Source organism: Ursus maritimus, unplaced genomic scaffold (assembly GCF_017311325.1).
Source record: "Ursus maritimus isolate PB19 unplaced genomic scaffold, ASM1731132v1 scaffold_13, whole genome shotgun sequence".
Classification (NCBI taxonomy): Eukaryota; Metazoa; Chordata; class Mammalia; order Carnivora; family Ursidae; genus Ursus; species Ursus maritimus.
This window is the reverse complement of record NW_024423675.1, coordinates 18,931,431-18,956,405: the sequence shown is the minus strand read 5'-3', so window position 1 is coordinate 18,956,405 and position 24,975 is coordinate 18,931,431. Positions and strand designations below refer to the sequence as shown.

Genomic DNA, 24,975 nt, shown 5'->3' with positions numbered 1-24,975 from the left:
GCCATTCTTTCCTGCCCTCAGCAAAGCAGCAGCCCCCCTCCTCTTACCTCTGCTCTTCACCAGTCCCAGGGGCTCTCTGGGTCCAGAGGAGAATATGAACCCAGCACAGAGATGGTGGGAGAAAGTTCCAGCTTCCTTACCCTATCCCATCCCGATTGCACCTCTGAAAGGCATTAGGGAGCCGGCCTGTTTCCATTCCACCTTCAAGCATCCCCTTCTGTTTTCATTGTCACGTAGGCAGTTTATTGTATTGGGGTAATTTTATTTTCCTAGAGAAGTTTTAGTTCAAAGAAAGCTTAGCTAGCATCTCAGATTTAACCGAGGGGCATGTTGCCAAAGCAGGCCTCAAGGCCAAAGTACTATAGTGGCCCCTCCATCCCTTAGGTGTTTGATCTTTCCTCCAAGTGCAGGGAGAAAAAGGTATGGGTGGACCCAGAAACAGGCTGACTCCTAGGAATGGAATTAGGTCATTGGCTACAAACTTCTTGTTGTTGGAGCTGATTTGCATTTCCAACAGGCAAGTTTTTGACTAAAGTCTGAGGTTAAACACAGTGATGTATTCAATTTTCCCTAACTCTGCTCCTCACAGCATCTCCTCAGAACCCTGAGGGAGTTTGGTGTGGAGAAAGAGTGTGAGTCTAAAGGAAGAATGTGCCTCCAAGAGAAGCTGTGGCAGGGACAGGAACAAAACTGTCCTCAAATAAGGGTGGGAAGGGGAAAAAAGGGAGGGCGAACACGATTTTTTTTTTTTTAAATATGGCATATTAGGTTCCTAGGGCTGCTGTCACCAAGTACACAGACTAGGGGGCTGAAACAACAGAAATGCATTGTCTCACAGTCCTGGAGGCTAGAAGTCCAAGATCAAGGTCTATGCCTTGGTTCATAGATGGGGTCCTTCGTGTGTCTTCATATTGTCTTCCCTCTATACTTGTCCATCTCTGTCCAAATTTCTCCTTTTATAGGGACACAGTGATATTGGATTAGGGCTCACCCTAATGACCTCATTTTAACTTGATTATCAGCAAAGATCTGATTTCCAAATAAGGTCACATTCACAGGTCCTGGGGGTTAGGGCTTCAACATTATTTTGGAGGACATCTTTCTTTCTTTCTTCTTTCTTTCTTTATTTCTTTCTTTCTTTCTTTCTTTCTTTCTTTCTTTCTTTCTTCTTTTTTTAAGATATTTATTTATTTATTTATTTATTTATTTATTTATTTATTTGACAGAGAGACAGCCAGCAAGAGAGGGAACACAGGCAGGGGAAGTGGGGGAGGAAGAAGCAGGCTCCCAGCGGAGGAGCCTGATGTGGGGCTTGATCCCAGGACTCTGGGATCACGCCCTGAGCCAAAGGCAGACGCTTAAAGACTGAGCCACCCAGGCACCCCTGGAGGACATATTTCAACCCTTAATGTCCAGTATAATAATAATCTTTGTTTTCTAACTAGGCATTTAGGCCATCTATGTTTAAAGAAATTACTGACAAATTTGGGTGTAAATATGTATCGTAGTTTGTGTATTCTATTTGTTTCACTCATTCTGTGTTCCTTTTACCTATCTTTCCTGCCTTCTTTGGGATTTTTTTTTTTTAAGTATTTAATTTTTTTTCTACTTGTTGCAAATTAAGCACTCTGTTCTCTATTGTATTACTCTCTGGCTTGTGGCAGTATCTTTTCAGGGATCTGCACACTCTCCTACCCCAACATTAAGGCAGCTTTCCTTATTGTCTGCTGGGGGTGGGGGGTTGGGTGGGGCAAGTTTACAACCGACACTCCCTTCCCTGAGGTCATAGCCCTTTGGATGTGCCCTGAGCTCCATGCCAATTCCCAAGGCCTAGATTCCACTTATATTTTGGCCTGATAATTTTTTAAAGACTTTATTTATTTATTTGAGAGAGAGAGAGAGAGTGGGGCAGGAGCAGAGGGAGAAGGATAAGAAGATACCACGGTGAGCATGGAACCTAATGCAGGGCTCGATTCCACGACCCTGAGATCATGACCTGAGCCGAAATCAAGAGTTGGATGCCTAACCTACTGAGCCACCCAGGTGCCCCTGGCCTGATAATTCTTTATATATTGTCTGCTCCTCTATACTTTCATTAATCTTACATTTTATCCATTATTTGTGGCTGTTTTCAATCAATCCATAGAACCTAGTTTTCTACATTTCTGGAAATAGAATTCCAAAGAAATTTAGGATGGCACATTTCTTCTAATCAACGTTCAAACTGTGGCACGGACACTGGTTTTGTCTCAAATGCTTTAATGTTTCTGGAAGTAGTCTAATACAGGGCATATACATATGATGGGTCGGAAGAGAATTTAGAAACCAGCCATCTACCCAATCTAATGGCTTTGGAAGATAAAGCCCAGAAGCACTGAATGAGTTGCTCAGAGTCCCATGTGAGCTGGCGGCAGACTCAGGATCCAAACCCCAGTCCTGTCTCTGAGCCCTGTGTTCCAGCCAGTCCCCTGTTGGGTGTCAGCGAGGGATAGCTGATGACTGAAATATTACCAGTTCTCAGTGCTCATGTCCCAGGTGAGGGAATATGGGTGCTCTCCGTCTCGTCCTGCCCTCCCCCGATACCATCAGCAATAGTGAGAATGCATATTTATGGAGTCCTCACTTTGCACTAGCCCTATGCTAGTGTTTACATTTAAATTTTGCCACATCCCTGCGAGGGGATATTATTACCCTCACACAGGTAAGGAAAGGCAGGCTCCCCAATCCTAGGGAATAAGAGCTCCTCATGCTGCATGGCTGAGCAGGGCTTGGAGCCCAGATTCAAAAGCTAGTGTTCCAGTGTATGTGCCCACTACCACCCCGAACTTATTTTAAAATTTTGCGTTGTTGCTTCATCTCTGCTGATGTGCAGGCAGTCTCTACCCATCACGCTCCCTCAACCATATTCTCTGTCCCCGGATTACCAATCTCTTGCTATCAATGTGTGAAACGTCATTCAGTTAACACTTCTGTTTCTGCCACACTTGCATATTTTTAGAAAAATACTTCAATTTTTACATCAGCTAACCCCTTCTCCATTAGTGGCCCCTGGCCACACATCTCAGTTTGCAAACAAACCCTCCCCTTCCCCAACTCTTTCCAGTGGTTCTCTAGCAAATGTCTTAGAGAAGGTCTTCCCTGAAAGACAGCTGGAGCAAGAAACTCTCTGGGCCCTTATTTTGGATTTGTAAATGGAAAAGAAAGATGAGCTGCTGCCACATTCCCCAGCCCCCTTTGGTGGAGATGCCAGCTGGCAGGGACCGACTTTTCCTCTTCTACTTCACCCACCAGGATACTCGACCCCAGCAGAGCACAGCCCCTCAGGCAGCTACTGGCAGCCACGCCCTGGGTGAGGAGTCACCACACCCAGGTTTGAGGTTTTGAATTTCAGGCGAAGGTGCCGACTTTGCCAGCATCTGTACAGGGCTGTTAGCTTTGAAGGCCAAGGACTAGCTCCACTAGACGTCAGAGCATGGCATCCCGGACACCTAATCTCTCTCCAGTCTTAGACTTCCAAGAAAGAAGCTTCGTCTCCCTTCTTCCCTTCCATTTTACCTAGTTTATTCTGCCAGATCCTGTTGTTAATACTTTAAAATTAAGCTATATTTTAGAATAGGTTTAGATTTACAGGGGAGTTGCAAAGGTAAAACAGAGAATTCTTGTATACTCCATACCTACTTTCCTCTATTATTAACATTTTACATTACTATGATGGATTTGTTTCAACTAATGAACCAATAATAATACATCATTATTAAATCATGTCCATATTTTATTCAGATTCATTAGTTTTTCCCTATTCTGTTCCAGGATCTAGCCAGGATATCTTATTAACATTTAGTCATCTTGTCTCCTTAGGCTCCTCTGGGCTGTGAAAATTTCTCAGACTTCCCTTGTTTTTGATGACATTGGCAGTTTTGAGTAGTATGGGTCAGATGTTTTTTAAAATGTTTATAACTTGGGTTTGTCTGATTTTTTTTTTTAATGATTAGACTGGGGTTATGGGTTTTGGGAAAGAAGATTCCAGAAGTAAGGTATCATTCCCATCATGCCATATCAAGGGTGCGTACTATCAATGTGGCTTATGACTGTGGATGGTGACCTTGATCACCTGCCTGAGGTGGCGTTTGATGGGTTTCTCCACTGTAAAGTTACCTTTCTCCCATTTCCATCCCGTCCTTTTTGGAAGGAAGTCACTGTGTGGAGCTCACACTTAGGGAGTGGGAAGTTTTGCTCCACAATAAACTATTTGGAATATTTATGCATAAGAGCTTGGTCTATTCTCCTCCATGTATTTACTTAGTCAAGTATTCATTTATGTCAGTGTGGAGTCATGGATATTTATTGTATACTTTGAATCATAATCCATTACTCATTATTCGTTGCTCATGTTGCTCCAGATTTGGACATTGGAAGTTCTTTCAGTTGACTCCTTGTTCCTATGACCTACCCTCATCATTGTGTGTGTGTGTTTAGTACGTTCTTACTTTCTGGGACAAGATGCCCCAGGCTCATCTTGTATATTTCCTGCCCTTGTCCTTGAATCAACCGTTTCTCCAAGGAGCCCTTGTTCCTTTTATTGAAGAGTGGTATTAGAAACCAAGATAGGAGCATTTTGTTTTATTGTGTTCGTTTAAAAAACAAAACACAAGAACAATAACAACAAAAAACAATTTTAAAAATACCCCAGCAGTGACAAAGACAAATGTCCTGGCAGAGAATAGCTTGGATATGCTGGGGCATACAGGGAGCTCCTCATTCCACACATAGGAGAGGCACTGACAGAGGGGCCCCACATCACACCAAAGGACATTCCTAGCCACTGGGCTCATTTCTATTTTAGGACCCCTCTAAAATCATATGTGACTCCCTTTCCTAGGCCAGTTTTTTTCCCTTTGTATCAGGCAATGAGATAGAAATTCAAAATGCTAGATCGAAGTATTCCTCCTGATGATTTATTCTCTTACCAAGACGAATTTTTAAAAAGTCATATACCACCCACAGTTGCATGAGATTTCTTCTTTGTTCAAAAGTCCCAGCGGTTGTTTTAGAGGTTGGATGAATGCCCAAGGTTTGCCCTGCAACCAGCTGACTTATTCTAATTCCTTCAATTGCTTTATCTGAGCGGAAATGATGGGCAGAGGTAACAGCCAACTATAATTGTATTACTTCCTTGGAGGTGGGTTCAACGAACAGATCCTTTTTTTTTTTTTTAAGATTTTATTTATTTATTCGACAGAGATAGAGACAGCCAGCGAGAGAGGGAACACAAGCAGGGGGAGTGGGAGAGGAAGAAGCAGGCTCATAGCGGAAGAGCCTGATGTGGGGCTTGATTCCATAACGCCAGGATCACGCCCTGAGCCGAAGGCAGGCGCTTAACCGCTGTGCCACCCAGGCGCCCCGAACAGATCCTTTTCTAATAAATATTAAAATAGTGAGCAAACATTTGATGTTAGGGTTGTTATGACGCTTATATGAACAGTAAACAGTGTCCGGCAATCTAAGTCTTAGCTGCCATCGCTATCCTCACCATCATCAGCATTGTCACACCATCATCCTTCTAGGGAAAGACCACGAGGATCTTCGTGTGATTTACTTAAAGACCACAGAGGGAAAAATGATGACTTGCCAAATCTTGCTTTTTCCCCACCAACATCATATCTGTATGTTGGTTGGAGGGCTTTAAGCTGGTAACGGAGGATTTAGCTAAGGTCCTTCTAGAGCCCGCTGCCCACAGTCCTTGGGGACTGCCACCACCAGCCTCTCCATGCAGGGCATGCAGGGCAGCATATCATTTCTAGAAGGACTGTCAGAGGGACCCTTGGTGCATGACCTGGGAGAACAGGCAGGGTAATTGTAGCCCTCGTCACACTTGGCAGGTGAGGGAACCATGGCAAAGTCATGGTGATGCGTCACAGCAGGTTTCTGGTCCCCTCCTTCCCACCACTGAGGTTTCTTTTAGATTATTTTTATAGTATTTAGCAGAGCATAGCTACATGGTGGGCCCTTTAATTTTTCAAATGCTAAACACAGAAGAAGATGAAAGCTCTGTTAACTGTAGCTTCTGACTAACATAGGATCTCTTGCCAGAGCCCCAGATTCTGCACCCATACAGCCCTGTGCAAGCTGGGGGCTCACTTTTGACTGATCTCATTTTAAATTCGTTTCAATGAATTTAAATTCATTTCCACACTTCCCACTTTGCCCTCAATGTCACTCAGCAGCCACACCCTATTCCCCCACCTGTCCCCCCTCCTAGTTCATGCACACGCCTTCCTCCATCCTCACACCCAGGCTTCTGGCATCACGGGGAAACTAGAAGCCGTCAGAAGAGACCTTTTGTAAGTTCCCATCTCCACATCCACCACCCCCGCCAATCCGGGCCCTTGTACTCTGCTTTGCAATAAAATAGATGACAGATCCGTGTTTCTCTCGGCCTTGACACAGCCCTCCCACCCACCCACCTCCATTCACTAAATCTCATCCTTTCTCACTTACTCAAAGTCCTGATGCCGCCAGCTCTCCAAGCAGTCCCCTGGATCATCCTTCTTTCCCTCTCTGCTGGATTATTTCCATCAGTATTAAAGCATATCTCTCCCATTTCAAAGAAAAAAAAAATCTTAAAAGATTTTTAAAAATATTTTAATTGTGGTAAAAGACACATGGCATAAAGTGTACCATCATAACCATTTCTAAGTGTACAGCTCAGTAGTGAGTATGCTCACGTTGTGCATTCGATCTCCAGAACTTCACCTTGCAAAACAGAAACTCTATCCCCAACTCCCCACTCCCTCCTCCTTCCAGCCCCCGGAAAACACTATTCTACTTTCTGTTTCAATGAAGTTGACTAGTCTAGGTACCTTAAATTAGTGGAATCATGCAATATTTGTCTTTTTGTGACTGGCTTATTTCACTTAGCAAATATTTTCAAGTCTCCTCCATCTTGTAGCATGTGCCACAAGTCCCTTCCTTTTTAAGGCTGAGTAATATTCCCTTGTGTATATAACATCTATGTTTACCCAGTCATCTGTCAACAAACATTGGTAGTTGCTTCCTTGCGGACTATTTTGAATAGTGCTGCTATGGGCATGAGTGTACCAACACCTCTTGGAGATTCTGCTTTCAATTCTTTTGGATAGAGACCTGGAAGTGGAATTGTTGGGTAATTCTGTTTTAAATTTCTTGAGGAACTGCTATACTGCACCATTTTACATTCCTGCCAGCGGTGCACAAGGGTTCCGATTTCTCCACATCCTCGCCAACACTTATTATTTTTTATTTTTGTTTTCGATAGTCGCTATCCTAATGGGTGTGAGGTGATATCTCATTGTGGGGTAAAAATTATTTGATCCAACTTTTCCTTCTTGCTATGGCTAATTTTCGGCTCCCCTTTCAGACAAGCCTCCTTGAAAGAGCTGACTTTAACTCCTGATCCCAATGCTTCCCTTCCCATTATTTCTTGAGCTAATTCCAATCAGGTTCTCATCCCACCCCCTGCACCGCCATCTCTCTTGCTGAGAAGTTGCTCCATCTAATGACCACTTCTAGTCTTGCTTGTGATCAGAGCTTTTGACATGGCTGACCACTCTCTCCTTCATGAAACACTTTTTCCATTTGGCTCCCACAAGTCCACACTCTCCCAATTTTCTTTCTACCCCACTGGATGTCCTTCCTGGTTTCTTTTGCTGGTTCATTCTTGTCTCTCCAAGACTCTTCATGTTGTAGTCTTGTAGCGCTCAGTGCTCGAATTTTTCTCTTCTCCATCTATACTCCTTCTGTTATTCTCTGATGATCTCACCCATTATCATGGCCTTAAATATCCACTCTGTATTGATGATTCTCAAATTAAGTCTCCCTTTAGATTTTCCCCCAGGAAGCCTGGGGTGGGGTCTGCATTTATGGGTGGAATCTGCATATATATTAACAACAGAACACACACCCTTGCTACTCAAAGTGTGGTCCACGGACTAGCAGCACCAGCACTGCCTAGAAGCTTGTTAGAAATGCAGAATCTCAGGCCCCACCCCAGACTTCCTGAATCAGAATCTATATTTTAATAGTACCCCCAAGGTGACTGATTGCGCCTTAAATTTGAAGAGCAGCTGAGCAATGGCATCAACCTTAACTATGTATTGGAATCATCTGAGTACCTTCTAAAACTCCTGGTGCCTTGGTCCCACCCCCAGAGAATGATTTCATTGGTCTGGAGTAGAGAACAGACACAGGTCAATGGTGAAGAGGTGAAGTGACTGAATTACTCACTATTTTTTGGTGGAGAACAAGGATTAGACAATTTTTTGTCAAACCTTGGTACGGAGAGTGACTTGTTGGCATTGACATAATCAATCGACCAGTCATCTCCATCTTATTCTGTAACAGCAAATTTCAGCTCCTCATTTGTGATTTCAAAGGAGTCCTTCGAGGTGGCTGCTTCTCACCACAAGAGAATACACTCATGTCCACAGTCGGGCTGTCCTTGACAGTTTCTGCTGTAGGAAATAAACACTGAACAGTATGACAGCCCCTTGGAGGAATGGTTTCTGCTCTCTTTTCCAGCAGGATCCAGTGATTTTTGTGAGCTGAAAGCTCAGCACAGAGTAAGAAGAGCTTCAGAATCAGTCTCTGGATAGATGTTGGGAAGGCCCTGTCCACAGGCTTCTAGGGATTAGCAGCCTGGGAACTGTCCTCTCCCTGCATTCTGCACTCAGAGGGCTCATAGGTTGCAACTGTTCATACCTCTTGTGTTCCCACACTCATTGCCTGACACAGTCGTTTTCTGGGTAGCTCTACTGTAAGGGCGGAGTACAGAGCTGATCTCTGAATTTGACCCCAAAAATGAATCTTGTTCATGAACTTGAATCTGAAGTTCAGCCCCTTAGCTGCACAATAGAAAGATGTGGAAACATGAGAGTAGCAATGGTTACCCCGATGTCCAGGAAAAAATGGGGGCAAGTGGAGAGAGCATTTCCAGATTTTCCTTGACCAAACGGGCTCTGTCTTGCAGCTCAAGTCTCGGGTTCTTATGACTCCTTTAGCCCTCTCACCTCCGCGAAGCACACCGGAGCCCGACCTCAGCTCCATCCCTCAGGATGCAGCCACCATACCCAGCTTGGCGGCCCCACAGGCTCTCACAGGTAGGTCAGCTGAATGACCTCTAAAGCTGTGATGGCCAGCCCTCCATCTAGCAGTTATTTTGTGAACTGGAGAGCTGCCACTGAGATAGCTCTAATGAAGGATTTAGTTGTTAGCTGGACAGCCGGAGGACAACCAAATTCTCTGAGAACATTTGCTGAAGTGTCTCACAGATAGGATTACTTGAAACTTGATTTTCAATGCATCTCAGACGCAGCTGGTTGCCTTGGGGTGGGACTAGAAAGGGTGTTTTGGTGGCCCAGTGTTTTCTTTTCAGAGCCACGTTTACTTTGCACCAAGCGTGAGCCTGCTTACCTTGAAGTGTTTCTGTCCCTGTGTTTGTGCTAAGATCTCTTAAGGGCCCTAACCTCCCTTAATCCCGCCTGGTGTGTCCAGTCCAGTCAGAGTAGAATTCACTCCAGTCTTGCTTATGGGGTGTCCACCAACAAACATTTCTATCATAAGAGTACCAGCAGTAGGATAGCCTCTCTCTTTCTCTCTCTCTCTCTATCACACACACACACACACACACACACACACACACACTGTCCCCCTCATCACAAGCCACCCCAACTCCCAATCCACTTGAATCCCTTCAGTTTCCCTCCCATTTGCTCTTAGGTAAAAACCAAATTTGTTTATGTGGCCAACAGAGCCCTGCAGTTCATTGCTCTCCTCTCAGTCTCTAGAGCCCCCCATAGGATTTCAGCATATTGCCTTCCCTCTATCTGGAATGATCTTCTCCCTGGTCACCCTTCTCGTCCCTTGCATATCAGTTCAGGCATACCATATCCAGATGGCCTTCACTGACTTTCCTGCCAGGGTGCCCAGGATGGGCCCTCCTAGCACCTCCCCAGTGTGTCTTGAAGTGCCAGTCCCACATGGCTTCCTGTAGTGCTCTGAGAAGCTCCGCCTTCCTAGAGGGGCCCCAAGCTCTGTGAAGCCAGGGACCCTGTGAATCTGTAGGGCCTACCTAGCACAGTGCCCGGCATGAAGGTTCCTTATTGACTAGATTTCCTTAATCATCTGGGATGAGTACAAGAGAAGTGGAGTGGAAAGAGCACAGGTTTTGGCATCAGAAAGACTTCAGTCCAAATCCCTTTTGCACCCCTAATTACACTTTAGACTTTAGAGCTGCCATTGAACCGTTAAGCCTCATTTCTTCATTAGTTTCTTCATTAGTGAAGGAAGTAATCATATCCCACTCCCAGGCTTGTCTTGAGAATCAAACAAGGTAAAGTATGCAAAGTGCCTGGAATAGAGTAGGTGCTCAATAAAAACTAACTTTCTTCACCTTTGTTGTTATTGTTTAATCCCTCCCATGTCCTATTGGTCTCTTCTTCAAGTCCCTTTTGAACACTTCTTTGCCCCTATGGCCCCAAAGGTAAGATCCTCATACCCTGGGATTGGGGTGGGGGTGGGATAGATGAGGAGTCATTGCCATAGGGAAGAAAATGTGACACCTACCATTAATATTTATTTGTATCTCATCCTTTAAAAATTTGTATTTCTTGGTTATGTTTTAAAATGTATGCAATATATTAAAACAGTCGAGAACATATATAACCTATAAATAAATAAACACATTTTGGGGCATGTGCTCAGATATACTGACTGGGTATATGACTTCAAAGGTGTGGAGACCATTGGTGGGGCTCACCTAAATGGGCAGCTGAGTATTTGATATCTCTCAGATTATGAATAGCGCTCCCTTTAGAACTTCATTGAGTATATAGTCTTTGGAGTAATCAGCATCATCTTAATTGTTTTATTCACTGAAAGTTAACAAAAAAAATGGCAAACTTTACGTGTAGCTTAACAGCTCCTTTGGAGGAGGACGGAAGATTTTGTATGTGTACATGCCCAGTATGGAAACACTTTATACACACGGTCCACATAGACCTCCATAGTTGTCTGCAATTCTGATTTGAGTACATCGGAGGGGACCCACCTGCCTCTCTGCTTCCAGCCAAGAGGTTCACTTGAGAGCGAGCCCTGGAAGTTGGGGGTGATTGGCTCTTTTGCCTCTTGTACTCCTCAAGTTGGGACGAAATCAGTCCCACCTTTGTTTCTTTCAGCTTTCCCAAGGTGAGGGCCAAGGGGGCACGGCTGAGGCATCCCCCATGCACACAGGAACAGCCCCCTGGTCTGATGCGACCGATGCTGAGGGCAGTGCGTCTCTGTTTCCACAGTCTGCCTCTACATCAACAAGCAAGCCAATGCAGGGCCGTACCTGGAGAGGAGGAAGGTGCAGCAGCTCCCCGAGCACTTCGGGCCCGAGAGGCCATCGGCGGTCTTGCAGCAGGCCGTGCAAGCGTGCATCGACTGTGCCCACCAGCAGAAGCTGGTCTTCTCCCTGGTCAAACAGGGCTATGGTGGCGAGATGGTGTCAGGTAAGGCCCTGAGGTGGGTTGTATGAGGAGGGCGTGGGTGTCTTTCTAAAGAGGAAACAAGGCATAATCAGGCTTGAGGGGACAGTGGTTATGGCCGAGGTCTGTCTTCCATCTGCTGGGTTCCAGGGGCCTTAAATGAGCCTGTGCGCTGGAGGCCTTTTTCTGGGCTTGAGGAGACGATGCTTCCTGATGTGGACAAGAAGACTGAAATTCTGAATCCTCTTTCACTACCCCTCACTTGCGGCTCATCAGCAAATCCTATTGCTCTAACTTCAAAATGTATCTAGAATCCAGCCATGTTTCACCACTCACAGCAGCCACTGTGGTTCTTTAAAAATCGAAGTCAGATCATGCCCCCGCCCCCCGTCCTACACACTCAGTGGTTCTCTTGTCACTCAAAGAGAAGGCCCACATCCTTACGAGGACCCAGAGGCTCTAAGGGACCTGGCCTTGGCTACCTCTTTGATTTCCTGGTCACTTCTCTTGAGTCCTCTCTCTGCCGCAGCTATGGACCTTCTTGCCGTTCCCTCTGCTATCTCCCACCATGCTCCTGCCTCGGGGTCTTTGTACCTGCTATTCCGTCTGGAATGCTCTTCCCTCAGCTATCCATGTGTGGCTTGCTCCTGGACTTTCTTCAGGTTTCCACTCAAATGGTGCCTTATCCAGGAGCCCTATTCTGACCACCTTGTCTAAAATATCCACCCTGGGAACTATCTATTCTCCTTCACTCTGCCTCATTCTTTCTCCATGGCACCTATCGCCATGCAGGGCGGTGGGGAAACTCATGTCCCAAGCGCCTCTCAAGGGCTGGGTTGTTGTCTTTTTAAAAAGATGCTTCAGGGTCAGTCCCTTCTCCCGTTGTCACCACAGTCCTCCAGTTTCAGCCCCGCCCCAGCAGCTTCCACGGGGAGTGGCAGCATCACCCCAGGTGAGAGGCAGAGTTGGGAACTCTGCCCCCTTCCAATGTTTGCCTGTAGAGGCTCTTTCCACCATACCCTCTCTACAGAATTGTTGTCACCACGTGCCCTTAAGCCCTAGAGCACCAGGTCTTTGCAAGATGTCCTGACTCCGAGGGGACAGACTAGTGTCTTCTTTGGCCCAGCATCAAGGGCATGGCCTCTATAGCCCCAGGGAATAAGGAGAAGATTCCCCAGCCATGGGGGTGGTGCAGATGACCCTGCCAGCTCTCTAAGAGAGGGGAGGGGAGGAGGGGCCTCTAATGTCAGTGGGCATTTTATTTAACCCTAGATCCCCAGGGCTGGGAGGTGGGGAGGTTGTCCAAACACAGCTTCCCCAGCTGTGATTGGTTCTACCCACCTTCTGGAGCTCTGTCTGAGCAGGAAGCTGGGTCTGACTTGCTGGTAACTGATTAAAATAGAACTTGGCAAGGTCCAGGTGCGTGTGTCTGACCCAGGGTGACTTTTAAGAAAGTTTCGCAGAAGCAGAGACAGGAGGAAGAGGTACTGCACCGAGAGAGGCCAGGAGGAGGGTCTTGTTGTCAAGCCTTCTGAGAGCTCACTGGCTATTCTTCTCTTAATTTTTGTCTGAGAGCCAGGTTCTCAAACCCGGGCTGCCCCTCTAGGTTGAAGACCTCGTCCTTTTCCTTGCTGAGTAGCAGGGCTCAAGACACAGACACGGTGCTAAGAGAAAGCTCCTCCTGTACTGTGTGCCCACCGTCTTGAGCAAATCCCATCTAACTGAGTTTGTTGCGGCCCCTCTCCCTAAGCTGGGAGAGCCAGCCCCATGTTTCCTGCTCTCCTGCTCAGCCTTTCTGTGGCCTCAGGGGCCTCGGCAGTGGCAAGCTGGTGCCCGGCACCAGCACAAGCCTGGGCAGAGCCCTGCTGCCAACTTTCCCTTGGCCGAGGGATTCCCAGGGGCTCCAGAGCTGAGCACTTGGTCTTAGTGTCTTGGAGAATGCAGTAGCACTGGGGGACTCCTCGTGCAGCCTCCTTGAGGTTGCAAAGTGGCAACGTGGTCTTTCACATTCCTTTTTTTTTAATGTTTTTTTATTATATTATGTTAGTCACCGTACAGTACATCCCTGGTTTCTGATGTAAAGTTCGATGATTCATTAGTTGCATATAACACCCAGTGCACCATGCAATACGTGCCCTCCTTACTACCCATCACCAGTCTATCCCATTCCCCCACCCCCCCTCCTCTCTGAAGCCCTCAGTTTATTTCTCAGAGTCCATAGTCTCTCATGCTTCATTCCCCCTTCTGATTACCCCCCCTTTCTTTATCCCTTTCTTCCCCTACCGATCTTCCTAGTTCTTATGTTCCATAGATGAGAGAAATCATATGATAGTTGTCTTTCTCTGCTTGACTTATTTCACTTAGCATTATCTCCTCCAGTGCCGTCCATGTTGCAGCAAATGTTGAGAACTCGTTCTTTCTGATAGCTGAGTAATATTCCATTGTATATATGGACCACAACTTCCTGATGGTGATAGGAAGCTCGGCAAGGCTGGGGTAGCACCAAGATGGCTCAGGGAGGGTCTCAAGGAGAAATAGTTAGACTCTCCCACTCTGTGCTTAGAGCCTAATCATTAAGGCACTGTTTTCCAAACATCCCCATGGACAACACAGAAAATGGTGACGTTGCTGCCGGCACAGTGGGCTAAAGGAACCAGACTGCCATGGGTGGGCCCAGGGCCACCCCGAAGGTTAAAGGAGCAGTATTGTCGTACCCCATAACCCTCGTGCTCTGCCTGAGCCACACTATCCGAGAGGGGGAGACCCTGTGGTGTCACAAATGCCACATCTGCTTCTAGAGATGGCCCTTCCAGGCACCTCCGGGAGTGTATGCACACTGATCTATGGGACACACCGATGACCCGACTCTCCTGCTGTGGGTTCAGTTTCATCACACTTGGTCTTCTAAGATATTGGAGGTCAACAGCAATGCTCACACTAAGAGGCAGTTTCCAGAGTGTCTGAGTGGCTAGGATAAACCCCTTAGCGAGCCTGTGGGCAGCTCTCTGCCGGCTCTCCCAAACAGAGTCACCCGGAGTATTAACGTCACAGGCAAGTGCCACTTAGGAGCCACATGAGCTGGAAAAACTGCTACGCCCTCCTCTCAGTTTCCTCATCTGTAACATGGGGTAATAACCTCTTGTCTACTGTCCCCACAGGATAGTCAGGAGGCCTGAATGAGGTGATGGATATGAATGCTCTTGTCAAACTATAAAGAGCTATACACACAAAAAATGGATTCTTTCGATTCCTAATTAAAATATTTTGTTTTGTTTTAGTTCTAAGATCAAAAGTAGCTCTGGCATTGCCCCCGCCCCAGGCCCTGCCGTGTGCCTGTCTTTGGGAGATGAAACATGAAAAACAGGGCTGCACTCTAGGTGTTGACAATGAGTGGCTGAGGCCTGGGTGGGAGCGAAATGTCCTCTTAGGGTCTGCTCCTGTGTTCCTCACAGTGAGGGAGCTTCATGGGGTGAGAGAGGCTGCGAGGACAATTACAGGAAGGAACATGCTGGAAGAAACATGTTTCTTCTAAATTCTGGTAACCCTGTAGACATCGAAGTTCACCTAGAATCACTATGGAGAGATTATTGTTCTTTTTAAAGACTCCTCCCCAGAAGAGAGAAAGAACCCTGAATTCTGTAATGCTGGAGCAGAGCTAGAGACCTCAGCATGAACTCAGGCTTATTTGGATATATCTATCTACCTAGATCTGGACCTACCTATAAATCTATTGATTGACCTAGCTCTACGCATCTCTCCCTGTATGAGTGTGTGTATAGACAGAGACACAATCGTAACAGGATTGTATACATGCATATATTTCTTAGCTCTCTCCACTGAAAAGACTCAGAGCTACTGACACCCCAGTAGCAATGAACATAGCCAGGGCCCAAAGCTTGGTTTCTAAATATCACTCTTTAGTAACAAGGAACCGGGGCTGTTGGAGAAATGGCTGATATTAAGGCAGGGACAGGGAAAATACAAGATGAATCTGAAACATATTGAAGTTTCAGTAACCAAAAAGTTGCTTTAAAAAAATGGGGGCATGTCATAGGGACACAGGACACTGAAAGTCCCAAAGACAGAAGATGGAACAATTTGAGCAGAAAAATAAATAACATAGTATTGGATAACCTACAGTACAAAATAAATATATTGTGTCTAAACCGATATCAATAAATCATGGAAGGAAGGAAGGAAGGACGGACGGAAGGACGAACAGTTCTTTCTTTTAGAAGAATTCCAGATGATAAAGAGACTCTTCCCTCCTCAGGAGGTAGAACTTAATCCCTCCACTGCCCTTGAGTGTGGGCACGAGCTTTTGACTTGTTCCAAGGAATGGAATATGGAAAGTACTGTGGAGAAATACGGCAAACCCCATCTGGCCAAGTGATGAAGGCTGACAACCCAGTGATGTCATGTGGACATCACGCACCCCGATCCGATGCGATGAGAGGGGCACTTCACTTCTTCCCCCCAAAACCTTAACCCCGGTCAGATCATGAGAAAAACATCAGACAAACCCAAACTGAGGGACATTTTACAAAATACCTGACCAGTACTCTTCAAAACTGTCAAAATTATGCAAAACAAGGCAAGACTGGGAACCAGTCCCAAACCAGAGGAGACTAAGGAGACATGACAACGAAACCCGAAACCCGGGGTGGGCTCCTGGAGGAGATCCTGGAACACAAAGAAGGCATGGAGTGAGATCCGAATAAAGCTTAGTTAAAAACAAAGCACAACTGGGGGCGCCTGGGAGGCAGTGTTGTTGGGCGTCTGCCTTCGGCTCAGGGCGTGATCCCGGGTTGTGGGATCGAGCCCCACATCGGGCTCCTCCGCTGGGAGCCTGCTTCTTCCTCTCCTACTTCCCCTGCTTGTGTTCCCTCTCTCGCTGGCTGTCTCTGTCAAATAAATAAATAAATAATCTTTAAAAACAAAAACCAAAACAAAGCACAACTGAACAGACAGAAACCTCCTCCGTGGACCTGTGGCTCTCTTGTGTCCCACTCTAAGTTGCGGTCTCTGTGGCTTTGCAGTCTCGGCATCGTTCGATGGCAAGCAGCACCTGCGGAGCCTGCCTGTGGTGAACAGCGTCGGGTACGTGCTCCGCTTCCTCGCCAAGCTGTGCCGAAGCCTCTTGTGTGATGACCTCTTCAGCCACCAGCCCTTCCCCAGGGGCTCCAGTGGCTCCGGGGAGGCCCAGGAGAAGAAGGAAGGCAGGATGGAGTCAGGTAGGCTTTGTCCGTCTGTCTTCCCTGTGCCTGAGGTGGTCCCAGGTGTCCCTGCCCTCCTGGGAGCTCCTGAGAGTGCTCCTGCTGGAGGCTCCCAGGCTGCCTCTCTGCCCCCCACCCCCACCCCGGGAGGGGTCAGGGCCGGCGGGACTGAGGGTACCTAGACAGTCCCCACCCAGGCTGCAGAGGGAAGGGATTGCTCCAGCTACTGAGAGCTGATGTTATAGCTTTCAGGCTTATGTTACTAGAATTTAGACAACGAGACCACATCACGTATCATGAATTATTTTCTTCACTCTCCTCTAATTTAGACTTTTGGGCACTTATCCATCATTGTTGAGTCATTGAAAGACTACGGCACTAAGGAACAAATCCTGAAGAAACTCCGGCTAAGAAATAGATTATGTTGGTCTTGCCTGGGGGCCTCAGGTACCCACCCATGTCAATAAACAGTGTCTCTTGCTGGGATTTGACCAGGCCGGTAATCAAATAGGTTTTCCAGTAAGAGTTAGTGTTTCTTTCTCATCACAGGATGGAAAGTGATCCAGGGGCTGAGGGCCTTTTGTTGCAGAGTAGCTCAGCGTGGAAAAGCCGGTGGCAAGGTCAGTAAGGGCACAGAAGGGCCACACGTGGTGTGCCCAAGGGGCTAGATAGCTCCGCTTAGCAGCCCTGAGGTATGGACTTATAAAAAAGTTGAACGTGACTCTAGGCTCTGGATTCCAGGTTCCCACAGAGATGTTGCCTCTTTTCTTTCTCTGGAAGCAGTATTGTTGATATAAAAAGAGAACAGAGCCGGTGAAACTGGAATCTAGTCATTATGTCATTCTACAAACATTTGTTGAACACTCTTCGATTCCAAGCACCGTGTGAGACCTTGTGTTGTGATAACACAAATACACGAACTTGGGAAAGTTTTTGAGGTATTGAGTGACCACTACAGATAATGGAAAATGAATACATCTGCAGGTATGTGCTTACAGATAGGCTGAGAGCCTTCAACAGAAAGATGTTATAGGAAGAGTGGCTATATTTTAAGCTTAAGAGGACAGCAGGGAAGGATAAATCTAGATTCTTAGCATAGATTTTTTTTTTTAAGATACTGTCAAGAACCCTGTTTAAATTTTACATTAATCTCTCTGAGACCTGGGAAACAGGAAAAATTTGGCCTTTACAATGAAAGCTACCTAATTAAATATAGTCTATGTGAGCAGATACTATATACATTTGTGGGTTTTGTTTTTGTTTTGTTTGTTTTTGATATCTCTATATGTGCAAGCTTGGGAAAATCTTTTCTTCTCTCCGGGCCTCCATTTCCTAAATAAAGTGTCGGGGTTGCTCATGCACAGTGCTCCTTCTGGTTCCAACAGCATGACTCCGGCCTCTCTTGTAAGCCTTAGCTGACTCGGGAACATATCCTAAAGCTAATGTGTCTTCTAGTGAATCTGGTAATGAGACTGGCAGAATGGTCTGATTTTACTAGCAATCCACTGATCACTGTTACACTGAACAAGCAATGACCCATAGGACATAATCATAAAGCCCCATAATTCATGTCTCTCTTTCTTCTTTAAATATATCCCGTGGGACCACTACATTCCTATCCATGGATGAAATTTTGGACAGATCTTGTGACTTTTCTTGGTCTTTTCAGGTAACAAAACATTCTCTAGTCAATAATTAATATATCTAGAGCGGTGTAATAATCAAACTTTAAATTTCACTCAAAGATATAACTACTCCCCATTCCCAGTTCAGACCTGCTTCAGGCCAGTTGGCTTCTCTCCACCTCACACCTAACCTTGTGTTTTTGCTCCCTCCCATATCTAGCTAATAATGATTTCAAATCCTTTGTGACTAGAGTGAGGGAAGGAGGAGAGGCGAGAGGTAGGAGTTTTTACCTGACTAATCCTGCTGTGAGTTGGCATCCTACTCCCAAGTTCTGGCAGGTGTTTAAAGCTGATTTTACATCCTCTGGGCTCTTACATGGGCACTTAGGTGATCCTGCCATCTCTCGCCTGCACTTTCCCTGGCATGGACAAACTCAGTTCTTCTCTGACTGGTTACCTGGTCACTTACAATTCCTGCCACAGCCCCACATCTGCAGGTAAATCTCTAGCTTCCTTCTGCAGAGGCCCCCTTGTGCCACCAGACAGTCCCACAGAAAGAATCTAAGACGATCTTACTCTTTTTTAGAGAGTAGGGAGGGAGGAGAAGAGGGGCTGAGGGAGAGGGAGAGAGAGAATCCCAAGCAGGCTCCACACGGGGCTCCATCTCACAACCCTGAGATCATGAGCTGAGCTGAAATCAAGAGTCAGATGCTTAACCAACTGAGCCACCCAGGTGCCCCAAAGATCTCACTTTAGATCTCTCTTCTGATGGCCCACATCTGGTCCCTGACAAACACCACAACCCTTTGCCCAAACAAACTCTGGGCACGGAGGCTGCACCTTGCAAGCACCTTCCTTTGTTCTGCCATTGGAGTAGCCAGGCTTTTGGATTTCCCGTGGGAATCAAACAATAATCATTGTGTCTCTCAAGCTCCAGGGACAGATATCAAGCTAGTCTCATGGCCACATTGAAGCCCTTGGGAATACACTAGACAGTTCTCTCCATAATCCTCTTCTAGTCAATCTGTTCTCAACGTCTGCATTTCTTTTGCAGGCTGGATGTAGGTGTCACCTATAGGTATAAAACTAGCTTTCCACCATCTTTTCTTTTTCTTTCTTTCTTCTTTCTTTCTTTCTTTCTTTCTTTCTTTCTTTCTTTCTCCTTTCTTTCTTTCTTTCTTTCTTTCTTTCTTTCTTTCTTTCTTTCTTCTTTCTTTCTTTCTTTCTTCTTTCTTTCTTTCTTTCTTTCTTTCTTTCTTTCTTTCTCCTTTCTTTCTTTCTTTCTTTCTTTCTTTCTTTCTTTCTTTCTTCTTTCTTTCTTTCTTTCTTTCTTTCTTTCTTTCTCTCTCTCTCTCTCTCTCTCTCTCTTTCGCAATAGCTGCTCACTTCACTTTACCTTGGGGGGGATCTGTTGTCTTGCAGCCTCAGCCAAAACTGAAACTAAAATGGTTTCATTTTAACATCCTGTCCCAGGAGCCCCCCTTCAACTTTCCTAAAGTGATTATTAAGGAAACTCTTGCCTTGGTTTCTACCGTATTCTCTCCCAAGCTCACCATGCTGGAGGAAGTTCCAGAGTTTTCCTGGGAGAAGTGTCGCTGCCTCACTTCTTCCCTTGACTGAGATGGTTATTTCTACCCAAAAGCTGCTTTCCTTCCTAATTGGCCTGGCTCAGGAAGCAATGACTCGAATTGTCTTCATGAGCCCTTCCCTAGCCCATGGCTGATTTGAAAAAATGAATTGCTCCAAATCACCCAACCTTGTGGACATTGCTGCGCGTGCCCTAGGTGCTGCGGAACCAAGTGCAGTAGGTCTCACGTGTCTGGGAGCCTCAGGGAAAGTGCAAGAAGCAGTAGCCTCTAAGTGGCCTCTTGCCACATGTCTTTCCCACCAGTGTGCCATGGAGCCTAAAATGACACCAGTGGAGAGTTTGCCTTTAGATCGAGACATCGCCTCTTTAGGATTGCCTTGTCAAATTTCCCTTAAAGGGTAACACATCAAATTATTATCACTTCAAATGAAGATTTAGCTTATCACCCCCTTTTCCACTATTGCGGCAAAAAGGGCACGTATAAGAGGGAAGGATGGAGGCCTTTGTTGATTGTAGGGTCCAGATCCCTCCAGAGGACCACGTCGTTCCTAAACATGACTGCACAATCTTGAGCTCATTTGCCCAGGTGGTTCTCTGCCCCAGTGCTGCTCGGTTAAAGCTGTAATCTAGTAGGCTTGAGCCACACAGTTGCAGGGTTGGTCAACGCTCATTAGAGCATTTCCAGAAGACAGTTAATCAGACGATAAGAAAAGGAAAAACCATGACATGTAAAGAGCTATCAAAGAAACGAGGTTTGTGGTAAAAAAAAAATGGATGTTTTGGGGGAAGACATCGTTTTCTGATCCGGTATATGACAGCAGGTCACGTGGATTTGTTCTTGGTGGTTCTGGTGGTAGATTTAATTAAACGTAAGGTCTTGCCACTCAAACTCTGATCAGGAGCACCCTCATCAGCTGAGAAAGGCAGAAGTTCAGAGGCTCCCTCCACACTCGCCAACAAGAGACCCCAGGTGTTTTGAAGACACATTATAGTTTGAGAAGCGTGGATTTAAGGACCACTCTGCCAGGTAGAGAGCTTGGCAGCTGGAGAGCCAGGTGAAACTCTTACAAGATAGCTCCCTTAGGGGTCAGGTGGGTTGTATTCGTAAGGAACTTTGAAAAGTCAAAGCCATGGAAGTAGAAGGGGCTGCTTGAATGGTAGTGATCTCCCCGTTACTGGTGACAAGTGCAGATGCCCGCTTGTGAGGGCCATGAGGGGCAACACCGGTAACCCAGAGGAGAAGGAGGAGGGGGATGTCACAGCTGGAGGTGGCAGAGGCTAGCTCTGGGCGGCACGTGCCCCAGGAGCCCCAGCAAGGGCCCCCCGGAGGTGAGAGCGAGGATACCAAGACAGAGCGGCTCACGCTGGAACAGAGAGGGCATCTTCCGCATCCCTTCCTCAGAGCTTTCCTGTGATCTTTCTCCTATGTCTGGGGAAAACCAGACTACCTGCTCAGCTGCCCGAATCCAGTCTGGAAGGTAAAGTTCCTGGCTCGAAATCAGGAACTCCGGTCATTTCCCTTTAATTCTGTTACCTGACAGCCACGTGGTGTGTGTTTTAGGCAGTAGGGCAGCCTGGGTGCTTCAGGGGGATGCAGGTGGAAACATGGCTTTGAAAACGTTTGTGGTTCTATCAGAAGCCATGCGACGATCACAGGGAAATTTTACCTTCCCTTTGAATATTGAAAAGAAAAGCCCTCAATTATAGATAAACGTTAGCCAGTGTTTTCCAAGCTTTAATGTGCTCCGGAGCCAGCTGGCGTCCTGTTAAAGCGCAGATGCGGCCGCGGGGCTGGCGCGGGCCAGAGAGGCCTCGTGGAACAGGCGCGCAGGTGGGTCGGCGTTGCTGCGGGTCGGCGGCCACACTTTGAGGGACGAAGCATGGGCTGGCAGAGTCCTGCTCGCCTAGGGAAATGGAGAATTTATTTCGGGTTTTCAGTAAAATAAGTCTATTTGCACGAGGACGATGCCCTCCTCCCCCCGTACAAGTGTTGCCACCGAAGATGATCCGGTGCCCTTGGAGAGGAGAGGGCGGAGTGGTCAGGCGAGGTGGCAGGTGTGCAAATCCAGGCGAGAAAGAGGAGGTTTGCTGCACTGGTGAGAAGGGTGAAAGAAAGCCAAGAACGACGACAGGCGAAGTCTTCACTGTGGCTTGGACACCTTCCACAGCAGGGTCCCTGCCGTCCTTTAGGCTTCCCCGAATCTCGAGATGTCCCTCTGCTCTCCCAGCCCTTAGTTTACACATCCTCGGTGGCACGTAATTTTGCCTTATATTGCAAGAATCTGGGTCCAGCTCTCATCTCCTCGCTGGATAGACGTGGGGGCAGGGCCGCGTAGTAACCCGGCAGAGCCTGAGAGGTAACGAGTCTGCGGCAGATATTTATGACTTGACTTCTGTGCAACACAACAGAACAAGTCGTCCGCTCACCAAGAGGAGGGGAGATCTCTGGAAACCACAGACGTGATAGCTGAACTCTTCTGCGAGATCTAACTTAGTGATTGGTTTCCTGCCTTTTGAAGTTTTAACACGATGGGAACAAACTGTTTACTTTTTCTCGAGTAGCTTTTTCGATGCACAGATGGTAGGGGTGGGAGATGAAGAAGGACATTTGTTCTTGAAGCTTGATGTTTTCGTCCTTGGCTGGTGGTCTTTGAGCCAGGCACCAGGAAACGAGTGGTGTAACAGATATTCACAGAGTTCTCCATTATGGTTGAACCTATGTCCCCAGCCTGTAGAAATCGAAGCGGCTTCCTTGTTGAACTACAAGTTCATCTAATACGATAGCTCTACAGAGAATGAGTACGCAGGGAAAACCTATCTTTCCGAAAGATTATTTATTTCTAAAAGGAAAGAGAGTTCATCAAGTGCCATGAGTTATATTACATAGAAACATCCATTTAGTCAGTCCACAAACATTTAGTGAGCTTTTCCATTTGGGATGCACTGAGGCCCTCAAGGTCAAGGGCACTTGTTCAGAGCCACACAGGAAGGCTACAGTGGGGAGGAAGCTGAGCCCAGGTCTTCTCTTCTCTGACCCTTTGCTTTCCTCCCAAGCCAGTTGTCAGTAGGGTCCTATTACCCTACACTTGCTGGGGAGGGTGTACATCTGTACCCCCCCACCCCCACCCCAAGCTCAGAAGCCCGACTGCACACAATGGGTGCTCACAAATGACTTGTGGTACGCCTGTGTCATTTCATCTCACAAAGATGTAAAAGAACAGAATAAGCCCCAACCCCCATTGAGCAAAATCTATGCAGAAACTGAACTCCAAGTGCATCAACTCTTTTTTCTCCTCCTGGGTTTCCTATCTTGGCCCCAAGGAGTGTTTCATCCTTGTCCCTGGGCTCTGGGTACATCCTGGCTGGGTGACATCCACAAGACAGGCAGAGCCCATCACTCCAGACACCAGGAGAGACCTCTCATCTTTACAAAACCCACACAGAGTGGCCTGCTCCACCAGCCATTAGGAATAATTTGACCTGGTATTTTATTTTAAAGATGTATTCATTTATTTTGAGAGAGAGAGGGTGTGAGCAAGTGCGTGGGGGGGGCGGGGCAGAGGGAGAGGGAGAGAATCTCAAGCAGGCTGTCCACTGAGCCTGGAGCCCGATGCGGGGCTTGAACTCAGGACCCAGAGATCGTGACCTAAGTGAAATCAAGACGTGGATGCTTAAACAACTGAGCCACCCAGGCGCCCCTTGACCTGGTATTTTAAATAATATGTGGAATGATGGAGGCAACAAACAAACAAACAAATGAAGGAAGGTGTGTTACACCAGATTCCCTTGCAGCCACTCGTCCCCCAGTGCAGGCCAGTGATTGGAGTATCTCAGAGCTGTGCTTGCCCCATCACAGCAGGAGACCATGTGAACAAAATGAGCTGTTCTGTTCTCAAGCCGAGTGTTGGAAAGAGAGTCTTTGGGGAAGAGAACAAAGTATCAGTACCAAGCTCAGGTGTCAAGAATCCTCTGAGAAAGTTTCGATGGAAAGGTTCAAAGAGGAGTGTCCATCAGGCCTGCAGCAAATCCACAGGCCTTCCTGTATTTTCAGACAGCTGGGTCCAGGGGAAGCCCAGCCAGAGCTCCTACAGCGTAAGATGGGGAGTGCTTGCCAGGATGGGACCAATCTTAGCTCTGCCCGTGAGCTTCAATATGAGTTCATTTAGGAAAATCTATTTATTGTGTTTCCAATTATGTCATTCATTGAATTATAATATCTGTATATATTTTAAGACACTGAGCTAGGGATGCCTGGCTGGCTCAGTCAGTAGAGTATGTGACTCTTGATCTCAGAGTTGTGAGTTTGAGCCCCGTGTGGGGTGTCGAGATTACTTACAAAAATAAAATCTAAAAAAATATTGAGCTAAAGGGGAAAAAGATAACCTCATGAAAAAGGCCTGAGTTGCGTGGAGTTTAAAATAGATTTTTTCAATGTTCAGTAATCCTTGAACCTCTTTGCACCGCAAGGCTTATGTTCTCTTTTGAGTCCTATAGCTACTGAGGAAGCACAGGTATTCAATAATTCTTGTTAAATGCATGAATGTTCCCATTAAGCCGTTATATAACACTCTGAGATAAACTTCATCAACTCTCTCCTATTCCTGGGTAGTGTCTGGTTCTCAAACATAAGAAGTAAATCGTCTGCTGAAAAAAAATCCCATAAACTTTCTGGCGGAGAATTGAACAGGTCATTCTACGGCAGGTACTTCCTAGCTGCGACTGAATGAGTCGTTGGCATTTCCAAACAGACATGCGGAGTCAAGAGAAAAGAAGCAAATGCCCTTTTCCCATCTGTATTAGTTGTCTATTGCTGTGTGACAAGTTACCCCAAAACTTAGTGGCTTAAAATAACGTTTATTATCTCAGTTTCTGCGAATCAGGAGTTGAGGTGCAGCTTAACTGGGTCCCCTGGCTCTGGGTCCCACACCAGGCTGCATCTTGACGCTCAACTAGAAAAAGATTCGCATCCTAGCTTATTCGTGTGCTTGTTGGTAGCCCATGAGCTGTTGGTTTCTTGCCGTATGGGCCTCTCCACAGAGCATCTC

The 24,975-nt window shown here is 46.6% G+C and overlaps 1 protein-coding gene across 9 annotated transcripts in view; it reads left to right on the top strand.

Moving 5' to 3' along the window:
* The window catches only part of SCML4 (Scm polycomb group protein like 4), a 117,096-nt gene that overhangs the window by 58,236 nt on the left and 33,885 nt on the right, over nucleotides 1–24,975 (top strand). For 6 of the 9 annotated variants that reach the window (XM_040627594.1, XM_040627591.1, XM_008704977.2 and 3 more), the window contains 3 exons: nucleotides 9,005–9,134; nucleotides 11,325–11,525; nucleotides 16,541–16,735. In XM_040627594.1, the coding sequence (XP_040483528.1) occupies nucleotides 9,023–9,134; nucleotides 11,325–11,525; nucleotides 16,541–16,735 (508 nt within the window). In that variant the 5' untranslated portion in view covers nucleotides 9,005–9,022. Of the gene's footprint in view, nucleotides 1–9,004; nucleotides 9,135–11,324; nucleotides 11,526–16,540; nucleotides 16,736–17,442; nucleotides 17,702–20,793; nucleotides 20,901–24,975 lie in introns of those variants that run through there. The other 3 variants (XM_040627595.1, XM_008704978.2, XM_008704980.2) reach the window with 3 other exon arrangements.